Raw genomic sequence first — 14,316 nt, 5'->3', positions numbered from 1 at the left:
TCATTATACACAATTTTATTTTTGTCAGTACATTATGGCGTCGCCTTAAATTAACATTCAAATGTTCATACAAAAATTATGCTAATTGAACATTCACATTTTTTGTTTAAATTACACAATAATCGTTTTACAAATTTCATTTAGTACTTATCACAATAATCTTTAGAATTCTAGCGAATATTAAAACAGTTACAAACAAAATTCGTATTACCAGTATTTTAAATAATAACATCAACATAAAATTTACTTAAAATTAAATAAAATAAATCTATTAATCACAAAATAAACTAAATTAATCTAGATTCGTTGATAATACTTATTTTATTACATCATTATTTGGTTTTGTTTTTGTTTGTGCGTTGTTTTAGTGTAATTACAAAATAACATTCTTAAATAAAATATAGTTACATGATTTAATTATAAAAATATATAATGTTTGATATAATTACAATAAACACATACTCAGCTACGAATTTATGCTGCCAAATCAAAAAGTCATAATGTTTCTATCATTTTGAATTACAATCAAAATAAGAATAGAAACCAACACTTTTTTTCGTGTAATTTCGAAATTCTTGTCAATTCACATTTTTATTTTATGTCAATTCAATTTTCTTCATGTCATTTTCGTTACGGTTAATTCCAAAATGTTTTTATAAAATGCCTGTATTTTTAGTACAACCGTCCAGCGTTATACAAAGTCAAAAAATGCAGAGCATATACATAAATAGTGTAACTAATATACCTAGTAAATAAATGAATTTGTTATGATAGAATTAGTATACATACAATTATGTTGACAATGACAAATAATTACATATATTAAGCTGTCCCCAAAGGATGTATTGTCTAACAAACAATGGTTTGGCTATTTTCTTTGTTTAAGAAATTGATTAACTTAACATTCAAAGCATTTCGGTATAGATATAAACATCGCAAAGACCAATAAAAATGGAATAATCCCTTTCACTTAAATTAGGTATTTATATTTACAAACTACGGAAGCGGCGAAAAATTAACCACAAAACTTAGCTAGATTATAGAACAAAGGTTTTGAACCCATTTAAATTATTCTTTGCAAAAATTTCATAATTATTTCTGCGAAAACAATTTATTTATCACATGCAAAATCTCATTTCTTTGCTACCTACCTAATACCCGGTTCTACTCAGAACAAGATAAATAGTCATGACGATCTTTGTCAATATCAGTATGTCAATTCATTTTGTCATAATTTTATCCATCCATTATTTTAAACAGCAAAATACCTTCCGTATTTGCGTATCTATAGAAACATTTATAGCAATTAAAGGAGTATTATCATAACGAAGCACAAAGTTAATCCAGTTAGTAAATACGTCTAAAACACGGAACTGCTGCACAATTTTCGAGTAAACTGTTACCAAATGGTCACAACTATTCACCTCAGTCCACTGAACAATGACGAATAGGCTTACTTACAACTATCGAGACCGTCCATAGCCTAACTTCATATCACATATTGACACAACGCAGTTTCTTCTCCGGGACTCTCGAAGCGAACTGGTAGCTTGGCACGACCGCCTTAACCTCAGCCTTTTCTTCCTGCGATTCCTCTCCCATTAACGTCCTCAGGCAGATCTTCATATCCGAAGCGAATTTCCTCACCAGCCTTTCCAAAGAAAAAAGGTGTTCGTCTAACGCCTCAGGGATTTCTTCCCTCATGAAGTCTGCTAGCCTTAAGAGGTATTCCGCGTTTGGACCGGACTGTCCTTGGCATTCTAGAATTTGCTTAGCTATATCTGGTAGAGGGGCTGCTCCTAACCAATGCCGGTTTTCAGGTACGGCGATGTATAGGAGAGCGTGTTTTTTCTCCGAAGAGTAGTAAGGAGCGGAGGAAGATGAAGAGGCGAAGAGATTAGGACGAGGGTGGAAGTGAACTGTGTGGGTTCTGTAGCCACCGAGCTGGCATTCTCGGGTGGATAGGTAAGGTAGGGCTGCGTTGTTGTCTGGTGATATCAGGAACGCTTTGCCCCAGGTGATGCCCTGAAAAAGAAGAAAGAGTAATTTTAGTATATGAACGGATTAGATCGTATCAGATCACGGCTTTAGAAAGGCCTTAGTAACATAATGCTGGAAAATTTTAAGCCCAATCTTTGTAGATCTTATCACATTAGGTAGCATTGTCATAATCATAATACCATGTATCAACACTATCATTTTTGATTGATCTCAGAAATAGCGGCAGTCTACATACATTTATAGTAATAATATAAAGATGAAGAGTTTTTTGGTTTGCTTGAAAAAAATTCAGCGTTAAGTAGCCCATTTATCGAGGAAGGCTACTTTTATCAGGGTGTGTCAAATAGTTCCCATAGGACGCTTATAAAACCGCTAGAAATATATACCTAATGCAAAATTTTATGCCCTACAAACGATTGATGATGGAGATTTAACAATGGAAAAACAACCAAAAACATAAACTACTAATAGACGAATATCATGAATTGCCGTCCGTTCATACACTTTCTAATGTTTACAGATAATAAGGGAAGCAGAGTATCAGGTAACACTGTCGGCACTAACATGATTAGTTACTGATACAAACTGGATTACAGCGGATTAGAAAAATATACGCCATTATAAATAACAAGTCTAATTTATAAGTCTGTCGTATTTAAAATAGATAATGTCTACAAAAATAAGCTGTTTTGTTTGATAATGTTATCGTTTGTAAACCTGTTGTCATAATAAGTTAGTTTTATGTGAGTTCATTAAAATTTTACGAATAAAAATATTTGAAGGTCGATTAGTTTATTTTTGATGGAGCGAAATACTTTTGTTTTCACCGGTTTTCATCATAAGCATATTTATTAATTCTACGAGATAAAATTTGAGAATTATATTTATGGGCTTGTTGGAATCTAGTAGGTACATAATATGCAAAGCCAGTCTGATGCGCAGTGTCAACAAGTGATATTATAAGCTGACTAGATAAATAATCTTGTCTACAGTAAAGTCATGATTACAGACTTTCTTCGTACATAATCTTATAGAAACAGATACCAAAACAAAACGCGTCATAATCTATTTAATAACATGATAATATAATTAGTTGGTAACGAACTTAGCATGTGCGAGTCCACGCATCGTTTGCATGGCTCTCGATAAGGTAAAGTTGCACATGTGTTAATATTGTTTACCCATACACTTTTCTTTTGGCTAACTAGATCATATTCAAGTCACTATAGGTACCTAGTCGTCAGAGTTTAAAAAAAAATTCAGTGCTTTTCTCAAATCGGTCTCTGATTATGGGTGTTCAGAGAGTAACCCAAATATATAAATAAAAAATTATTGCGAAAATCTGCAGCTAAGCTGTTTGTACTCTATTATCAATTCTATATTTTTATTTTCACATACCTAAACACTAGAATTTAGGCATAATATTTTTATAACCATATCATAAGCCGCTGATAAATATATAGGCATCTAATATTTTTATAAGTCTCACATAATACTTCAGATATCAGGGTCATGTAGCAAATGGCCCACACATTTAGATAAATTGAATTCCACGATCAAAGTTTAAGAGATTACCGAATACCACTAACGCCATCTATGTACATTTTTGCATACTAAAATTATTCGTACATTTCAGCAAAACGTGGTATTTGGCAAACAGTACCAAATGGGTACCCCAATTTTGAACGATAGCCAATAGGAAAACGATATTTATAGATCCGCTTTTTAGATAATAAAGAGAGGAATTTTGTTTAATCTATGTTGATTCGGTAAAAATTTGTTATTTAGTTGACCCCAAAATAGGTCAAGGTTGAGCCGAAAATATACAAACATTAGGCGAGCACGTGAAAAGCATTTGTTGAAGTTATTTAAACAACAAACATATGAGTAATACAGGTTGCTTTATTCAATTTGAACAGCCAATTAATGTTTGGATAATGCATCGGTATTCTAGAGTAATCGAATGCGATTTTCTGGTAGTCGGTTACATTCAGGAAGACTCGGAGCCGACCCCAACTTAGTTGGATAAGTTTAGGCAGCTGATGAATCCAGAGAGTTGGACATCAGGATCCCTGGTTGAAACATCAGACATGCTGCAGTTCCGAATAAGAAAGTATTAGGTATCGATAACTATTTACTGCACTAAAAGACAAATAAACGGTACCTACTGACTATTTTGCAAACTTTCCTTTTTAAGGCCATAAATTATAATCTATCCCCCATCAGGTGATATTGCATTTTTACATTGTAGTCTGATAGAATCTAGTATTTTTATCAACCTCTGATGTCTGAAGGCGAATTACAAGGATAATATGAAGAGATAAAAATACTCGACTTTGATACTATTATGGCAACAGCATTTTTGCACGCGTCTGTCTGATGATAATAATATTTTGGTTATAGTACACAACTTTCTTATCTAGTATAAATATTATATTTCGTATCAGCGTAAATATAATCCAGTTTTTGCTATTTGCGAGATCTAGACGTGCCTAATCTGACAGGTTTTGGACTTATCATCTTATCTTAACAAATATATGATATTTAAATAGCAACAATATTGCTTACACTGCTGTTACATTGAGTGAGCCTCTTGGCAAAAACCTATTATCCGCAGCTAATCGTTTTCCGGGATTGTTTGAAAGAGTTACCGGGACCCTAGAACATAAAATACTAAAGTTCTTACACAGGAAGTTATATTTCACAAATGGATCCTATTCTCACATCGAAACATATGCCACGTGTCTAAGCAAATATACTTCGAACAAGCAAAGAATTCATTAATAACATTATAGAGATAAACGCAATTACTCAATCTATACCAAACCTATTGTTTAAACAAACAACAGTGGTTCAGGATAAACTGTGAACTCTAAAACAATTAACCAGTTGTCTCAAACGATAGTCACATAGGTTGAACCAAAATACTATTGAGGCATGGGAAATATCTGAATTGTAATTTATTAGACATTATAAATAATGTACTTAAGTGTTATGGGATCAAGTTTGATATTCATTCATAGCCTTTGTTTTTATCAGATGTTTGGATGGGAATCTTTTATTTATTTTGTAAGATTAAAGAGCATTTACTGACTTATCATTACCTAAGTGGTATTGGGCTGCTCTGGTAACTGGCAGATAGTCAGTCACTCTATGCTCAGCTCCAACCCCTTAGACTGGAAGCCGACCCCAACATAGTTGGGTAAAAGCTAGGCAGCTGATGGTTATAGACCCGTCATTGATTAACTTCATTCTTGGCATGCGTGTACACATATATTCAAAAAAATGTATATCTACATAGTAAGACCACTTGGGTACGAAAAATTTAGTGCGTTTAACATGAATTAACCACAGTTATATAGATAGGAAATACACGGCAAAACTAAAACATTAATTGAAACCATTAAAAATGTCACCAAACACGGTAATGAACACAAATGTAGTAATAAAATCACCAACGCGTGACATTTTACAAATTTGCAATTCCTACCTATAAAATTACGAAACTACGCTGAAATAGCAATGTTAATAAATTGGCAAGTTCACGGTAACTAAAGTTGTTATTGCAAAGTTATGGCAAATTGTGTTAAGTCAATTTTCTTATGTAACCATAGAAAGAGGGTTTTCTAAAATGGCGTCCACGAGGTGGCAGCACCGAGTCGTCAGGTCCAGATAACTGTCAAAGTGCTTATCTTTACTATGAATAGTGAACGATTTTAGTGTTTTTTTTTTATTTTATAATTAAAGCACTGCATTATTGTTTTACTATTGAGGTTGAGTAAATAAAAAAAACTAAATCATATTGTGTTAACAAATTTTTCAACAAGCTTTTCCTTAGTACCAGTGATTTTTGCACCCTCTCTCTTAGCTCAATTTTTAGTTCGGAAACCTTATTCTGACCGTAGTCCATAATAAAATCAATAACACTTCCAATATAACAGAATTTCAATAAACAATAAGTTCGGCACCTACAATTCCATACTATTTGACAGCTGTTTGGACCTGACGCATACGAAGCGCCGCCTGGCGGCAGAAAAAATATCAAAACCCTCAATGGCATCGAAGATGGATCTTACGCAAGTGTACCATTTGTTAATGAATGATTGAAGACATTAGCTATCGCCTTTTAACGAAGGGAATGAACCTCGAAGAGCGAAAAATTATTAATATCAACTGATTCCCAAAAAATGTGAGCCATACACATTTTTCGGGAATGTACACAACGTACACCTCTGTAGTATCTTTCAATACTATGAAGAACAGAATTCATGAAATAAACATTCCTTTTGAAACCGCCTAACTTGATAGAGCTAAAAACTATAGCCGAGTCGTATGACGCTGAAGATAGTACAACCATATCTTGAAGTCCAAAATGCATAGAAGAAACTGCAAGACACACAAAACAGATAAATTCAAATTAAAACAAAACACAGTGAACATTATCTATTAGCAATGAAACTTAAGCAATAACAATTTACGACATTGGTAACAGAGTTATCGTTGAAAAAACGAACTAGAATGTGTCCTATTCGGAAGACGGTCATACGAGTCAGGGATACTATCAAGCTCTTTGGAATGGAATGAAATGAAATGAAATGAAATGAAATGAAATGAAATGAAATGAAATGAAATGAAATGAAATGAAATTGTTTATTTTGCAAGTTGGACATTACATCACTTTTACACGTCATTTTAAGAACGCTGAGGCCGGCATTTCCTAACTGACTGATCCCTGAGAAGAAACGCCGAAACAAACTCAAGGGTCATAGTCTCTTTTAAAGTCCAAACATGTTATAAATGAAATAATTATGTGTGAGTGTCACCATGTACGCGGTCTGGAATGGCCTTTTGAGGAAAGAGCCACATCAGGCTGGAGCTGACCAGTCCCAACAGACGGCACGCATGCATCAGTCGTCGTGTAGCTCAACCATATCTTAGGGAGCTCAACGACCTGTCACACGACGATATCAGATCTGCAGAACATTTGCGTAGGCCATTCAAAAATACTCAAACCCGCCAGACAGTATTTATGTTATAAGAATATATAATGTTGCTCGCATACACGATACTCACATTCACAAAAATAATAAATTAAAAAAAAAATACAATTATAACATATAAATGTCAATAAAAAGAATGTCATTAATAAAATGTTATCTGATGATAATAATATTTAAATGTCAAAAGTAACAATACACAGGCATTTAAAAAGATATCACTCACTAAGCGAGCAGCTCATTCCCAAGCTCCTTTATCATTTAAATAATCAGATATTTTGTAATATCCTTTTTTCAAGAGTTTGGATTTTATATGATTTTTAAATTTCTTGATAGGCAAATCACGAACCGCTTTGGGAAGTTTATTGTAAAAGCGTATACATTGACCCATGAACGAGTTGCTTACTCTGTGGAGGCGAGTAGCATGTACAGCAAGATTATGTTTATTCCTAGTATTTATGCTATGAACATCAGACATTTGAACAAAGTTAGAAATGTTTTTACGAACGTACATTAAATTTTCAAAAATATATTGAGAGGCAACAGTCAGAATGTTTATTTCTTTGAATTTCTCTCTGAGAGAAACTTTTGGACCCAGATTATAAATGGCTCGAACAGCTCTTTTCTGTAAAATAAATATAGTTTCAACATCCGCACAGTTTCCCCAAAGGAGAATCCCATACGTCATTGAACTATGGAAATAACTAAAATAAACTATTCTGGCTGTGTCCACATCGGTGATAAGTCGGATCTTTTTAATAGCATAGGCGGCTGAACTAAGCCTTCCTGACAATTTAACTATATGTGGGCCCCATTGGAGTTTGGAATCAACGGTCAAACCAAGAAATACCGTTGACTCAACAGGCTTCAACTCTACTCCATTTAGTTGTACATTGGTGTGTAACTGCCTTACGTTTGGCGTTGAGAATTTAATTAACTTCGTTTTAGATTCATTTAAGAGAAGATTATTGACATTAAACCAATGAACAACCTTAGAGAGTGCATTGTTAACTTCGTCAAAATTGTCGAGTTGGCGCTTGATTTTAAAAACGAGTGAAGTATCATCGGCAAACAACACAATCTTGTGATTATCCCTTACGTGATAAGGGAGGTCATTAATATAAATAAGGAACAAAAAAGGGCCTAGAATTGAACCCTGTGGAACCCCCATGGTGACCGTAGATCCAGAAGACCTCTTACCATTGACATCCACCCTCTGAATTCTATTGTGCAAATAAGAAGTCAGAAGGTCAAGAGCCTTGTTTTTGATACCATAGTGGTGAAGTTTCCTGATGAGTATATCATGGTGCACGCAATCAAAAGCCTTGGACAAGTCGCAGAAAATACCGAGCGCATCCTGCGAATCCTCCCAGGCCTCGAATATATTTTTAAGCAATTCCACGCCCGCATCCGTAGTAGAACGACCCTTGGTAAATCCGAATTGTTTGGTGTGCAACAAGTTGTTTCTATTAAAATGGCTCAACAATTGACGTAATATTAACTTCTCAAAAATTTTACTCAAAGTGGGTAAAATTGAAATTGGCCGAAAATTTGATGGATCGGTTGTACTACCAGATTTAAACAATGGAATTACTTTACTAAGTTTCATCAAGTCAGGAAAAACACCTGATGCAACACAAGAGTTGAACACAGTTGCTAAATAAGGTGAGATTATTTCAATTATCGATGAGATTATCTGAACTGACAATCCCCAAAGGTCAGCAGTCTTTTTTACATCGAGATCTTTATACGCTTGAATAATATCCTTAGAGCTGACAACCGTGAATTCAAAACCTTTGTCACATTCCGCAACACAATTTTTTAATATTGTAAGAGCCGAACTGGAAGATGCCATCAGAGTTCTGGTTGTTAAAATAGGGATATTGGTGAAATAATTTTCAAACTCAGATGCTACCTCCGAGTCGGACTTAATGTCTACATTGTTTATTTTTAAGTGAAAGTCTCGATTCCGTACAGTGGATCGACCTATTTCTGAATTAATTATATTCCAGGTGGTTTTTATTTTATTTCCAGAAGCTTTTATTTTCTGTTTTATGTGTACTGATTTTGCGGAGGTACAGGCTCGTTTAAATATTTTTGAATAGTTTTAACGTACTGTTTAAATGTTTCATCTTGATTGAATGATCTTTCATAGTATAATTCAAACAACTTCTGTCTACTTTTGTAAATACCCGGCGTTGCCCAATCACTAAATGTTGCCTGATCACAAACAGATATGGACTTAGTAGTAAAAACTTTTTTAAATTCACAATTAATTAAGTTGAATAAAAGGCTGTAAGCTTGATCAGGATTATCATGATAGGGCAATTCAGGCAGTTTTTCAAACAAGTTATTTTTAAATTGTTCCAAGCGATGTTTGTTCACAGGAATAAAACTTACATTTTTTCTCAGAGCTCTGTTAGTTTTCATAGGAAAAATAACTAATTGACCAGAGTGATCAGAATCCAACACATTTAAAATTTGTTTATTTAAAGGTTTTAAGTTTGTAAAGATGTTGTCTATACATGTAGCACTAGTGCTAGTTATTCTAGTTGGCTCGAGAAATGTACTGTACAAGTTGTATGATTTAAATAGAGTTATAAAATTATTAACAATAGCAGTATTTTCCAGTATATTAATATTAAAGTCTCCACAGACGACAACTGTTTTATTATTATTAGAAATTTTGAATAATACATCTTCCAGATGCTTCTCAAAAATTGTATATGTTGCACATGGGGGCCTGTATACACTCATTACAATGAACTGCTCAAGCTCAACGCATGATATCTCAATTACTCGCTCAACAGAAAGGTTCACAATATCCTTCCGTTCTTTGAATTTAATGGTATTGCGAAGAATTATTAGAGAACCACCACGTATTATATTTACTCTGCTGTACGAGCTGCCTACACAATGGTTCTTGAAGCTAAACATGAACTGATGCTCTTTAAGCCAATGCTCAGTTAAACATAAAATATCTATATTATTACAGTTCATGAACAACTCCAATTCCAATTCTTTACCAATCAAACCTTGAATATTTTGATGGAATATATTCAGATTGTGTTTGTTTCTAGAATTTATACTCAAAGGGTTTGATGGATCAGAAGTGACAACATTTTTTGCGGTATTTAATTGTACATTTGAAGAAATAATTGTATTTATGTCACAATTCAAAATAACCGATTGACTATTGCTAGAGATTGGCTCTATTGTCTGGTGGTGGAATTTAAATCACTTGGAACTAATTCCAAGTTCTGTGAAAAAATAAAACTAGACTGCTGAAAAGGAGCAGTATCGTTAGCCAAGCATTTGGCTTTGTTATAAATACAATAAAATAGCGATTTTGCTATTTGTTCTTTATAAAAATTACAAAGATAATAATTATCTTTTGTCATAAAATAATTATTACTAATGAGTACATTAGAGTCAATAAAATTGAATGTTTCATTATAAAATGTCATGGTTTGTAATTTGAGATTGCATTTATGTCTGTAGTTGTTTTCTGTCTGCGACAAGCCCTTGCCATAGGGAAAAGCATACAAAATTATTTTATTTACGTTTAATTGAGATAAACACTCAAAGTATTTAATTACTGTTTCAACAGTGGCATTTCCTCTTCTCCCAATTAGAACAACCAGAGTAGTAGTTGGACAGTAACTACTGCTTAATATTTTATCTAATATTTGTGTGTAAGAAGCCTCAGGCATACAATAGTTTATTACCTGGTCACCTAAATATTGGTGTAATTTGTGACACATGTTTTGCCCAATTTCATCGCTATACATTACTATTTTGTTGCATTTATTATTTTCATTTTGTATCAATTTAATTGTTTTTTGTGAGTCGAAGGAAGTACTTTGTTTACAACTATTTAATTTAATCAAATGAGAGGATTGATGAGAATCATCTAACCCTGAACAGCCTGGCAGACCTTGTTCACAACCTGGTGTTCGATTGTTTGTCAATGAATTAAACATTTTTTCATTCTCACTACACAGATCCACCAAGCCGTTCATTGCCAGTATGTACTCACCCATTTCTCTTTGTGAGGTTTGATATTTGCATGTAACTGCCATCAATGATTCTTGTAAATGGAGAATCCTTGACTGCAGATGCTCCATATCAACCTCATATTCTGTTTTACTATTATGGAATTTTAATTGTAATTTTTTACAACTGTTAAATGATTTGTAGTTTTTGCTGAAATTATTTTTATTACTTTTAATTAATTTTTGGGTCTTTTTGATAAATTTATTTATTTTGACATATTTTTTTAATTTGTTGTTGCTGCCAAAGATTTGCTTGACCTGAGATATTGATGCAAAACTATTATCAGTAGTCAGGTCAATAGTCACAATTTGAGAACTTTTCAAGAGTGAGTCAGCAGACCGCACCGGAGTGGTACCAACCAGTTCCTCAAACAGTGCATTGGTTTGCTCTGTTTGAAGTTTCTGGCTGGTACTCTCCATCCTAATAATAGTGTCCTGGGCCTCACTCAACCTACACTTCAGTTCAGCGTTGTGTTTGAGAGTTGTGTCAAACTCATCGCTGCACCGGTCAAACTGGTCAACAATGTGTTGGAGCTTATCCCGTTCTTCTGTGATGTTAACTAATTGACAGTGCAGTTCTGCCATCTCACTCTTTAATTTACTATTATTGTTTAAAATATTAAGTACTTCCTTCTCATTGTCATCCTGTTCCCTCTGTAGAACCCCACACAAATCCTTATATTTCTTAAGTTCCACTAGTGTTTGTTGAATGTCGTCCTTAATGCTCCGAATGCATCACCCACGTGAAAATACGATCATGCAATAACAATGCTTTAGTTAGAACAACGAATATGACACGATAGGTGTCGAATAGCTATGAATGTGCATCTACCACCAGTTCAATGCACTATCATAACACTTGACATTCAACTTGCACTAAATCGGGACTATTGACCGAAGCCTCGTGCAAGACAAAATTGCTGACAAACAATGTCAAAAACTTCTACATAAGCAATATGATCCCTCTTTGTTTCAAAATTGGTTTTAAGCTGAGAAATCAATATGCTTTTACATTATTCGCTGAATTTCATTTGCAAGATCAACAAGCCGTTCGCAATTCATTAGAGAATCAATTTGCGTGACCAAGCTTTTCATATAATTGATTTGTTGAAGCTTATTGGAAACTATCTCGGGGCGTGCTCTGAATTTATGATGCCGACCGCAGTTCATCTATACGTAGCTTTATCCATTTATAGCCCCAACAAAGGGGGTGAGTCGGGTGGACGGAATGGAGTACTGTCTAGACACAAAATAATCACATCAGCCAACAACAGCTTGCTACAATTTCGCAGTCTAGATAATATTCTACGGTACTACGCTTCTACAGAAGTGGTCTGTACTAATCTTGTTGCTTCAGAGAGGGCGAAAAAAACATTCGACATTGTTTTTGCAGTCTTAGTCGTACATACACCAAACGGGATGGAGATACCTCACGAAAGCTTCCTTTCAATCAACAATTCAAGGAAGGGCATAAAAAACAAGTCTACAATAGAATACCAAATCAATTCCACTAAATTCAATACGTCTTTGGCATTACAATGCGGCCCCAGTTCGTCTGTCGTACTATACTTTCATTTAACATCTATGACACGTGAATGTCCATCATACGACTGCCAATTCGTAAATCGGCGGACGTTAGTCACATTCGCACCGTTCGAGTTCATCAAGAACCCCTTTGTGTCAAATACGGATATAGTGGGAGATATAAAATGTATATCTGGAGCACTGAGGTTTTGTTCTATTGGCGTGGAACCAATTTTTCTTTGTTTCAATGTTTTAGGCATAAGGTTGACCGACCCCAATCTGTGTGGCAGAATTACGGGGTATTTTAATTGGGTTTTATTCTTCATATTTTGGTAATGAGGTATGAATGAATGAGGAGCGATGAACGACAGTCTGATGTAGATAAGATAATGTAGTCTAGTTTTGTAAAACTGGTTCATAAATATTGCTGAATCATTATAGCAAAATGATAAAGACATCTAAACTAACGCATGCTAATCATTGCACATAATTTACAGACTTAGATGTTCTGAGTGTAACCGTCAGTTGCACAAAGCTCCATTAAAGTTATAGCTTCATTCAATCTATTGCTGACACTTTTTATACTGTCAAAGAAAGAGTCAGCAACAAATTTAATGAAGCTTTAACTTTAATGGAGCTTTGTGCAACAGACGGTAAGGGTTATAAAATCCCACATTTACGAGCAATTATGAGTAATAATTGAGTAATAAAAGACCTAAAAATACCACTGTCACCAAGTTCGAACTACTCAATGAGAATCACACGCCAAACCAATGTGAAAACAAAAAGCAATCACTCAAATACATGACGTAGAAAGCATGTGACGTTTTGCGTCTATTCTTGAATTATTCGCAGAATCTTAATGCATAAACACCTAAGTACTAAAGACTAAGGACTTGAGTTATTTTTGTTTAAGAAGTAAACTGAATAACAATATTAGTCGTAGTTAATCTAATAATAAAAACGACACGTGTATGGGCACACATGTTGATAATAATGCAAAGCAAAAGCATGTGGGCACTGCGCGTGAATTTGTCGTGTCAGGACATATTTGTCATTAATGTATTAACAATGTAAGAGGTCAAGGTATAGTGGTCAATGCTGTTGATCTTAGGAAATGAGATGAGAAAGTGACCTCTGACAATATTAATCTAAATAATACAAAGAACCAAAGGAACAAGGATGAAGGAAGCTTAAAACTGGGGATGACTCAATTTCAAGGAAAAGACGACGATTTTCAGATGTGCATTAAATGACACAAGAAATGAATGCAAAGTGAATCCCGAAACCCATCTTGTTTCCTAGAAATTGCAGAGGCAATCTCGCCTTCGAAAGTAATTTTGCTATCGCACAACTACAAACTCGAACTAAAGAAAATACTGAAGAAATTCTACGTCTAATAACTTTAAGGGAATACAGACTTGGATAGAGAATGTAGGGAATATTTTGAGACTTCTAGCGTTTTAAAGAGGCTGTATGCTTGTAGTTTCTATAGATCCATATGATTTCAGTGTGTAACTGGCTATTGCAAACGTATCTGATCTCATCTTAAGGAAAAATATTTGTTTACTTTTACATTCTGCAATGTTTACAATCGACAATTTGCGATACTAATTAATTGGATAATGTGGCCTCGGGAACATGCATATTGTTGTATATGCAATTATTTATCTATGCAGTTTGGATTGTCCATTAGACAATAATGAGAGATGTGTGCCCTATTTCCTGGTGAAAGATAT

The 14,316-nt window shown here is 34.2% G+C and overlaps 1 protein-coding gene across 1 annotated transcript in view; it reads right to left on the bottom strand.

Moving 5' to 3' along the window:
• LOC110373724 (putative glutathione-specific gamma-glutamylcyclotransferase 2) overlaps positions 1 to 14,316 on the bottom strand; it is a 30,807-nt gene continuing 16,491 nt past the window's right edge. Inside the window, exon 3 of the mRNA XM_021331064.3 lies at positions 1 to 2,025. Coding sequence (XP_021186739.1) covers positions 1,495 to 2,025 — 531 coding nt within the window. The 3' untranslated portion in view covers positions 1 to 1,494. The remainder of the gene's footprint in view (positions 2,026 to 14,316) is intronic.

This window comes from Helicoverpa armigera, chromosome 23 (genome assembly GCF_030705265.1).
Source record: "Helicoverpa armigera isolate CAAS_96S chromosome 23, ASM3070526v1, whole genome shotgun sequence".
Taxonomy (NCBI): domain Eukaryota; kingdom Metazoa; phylum Arthropoda; class Insecta; order Lepidoptera; family Noctuidae; genus Helicoverpa; species Helicoverpa armigera.
Note: the sequence above shows the minus strand (reverse complement) of the source record. Positions and strands in the feature narration are given on the sequence as shown.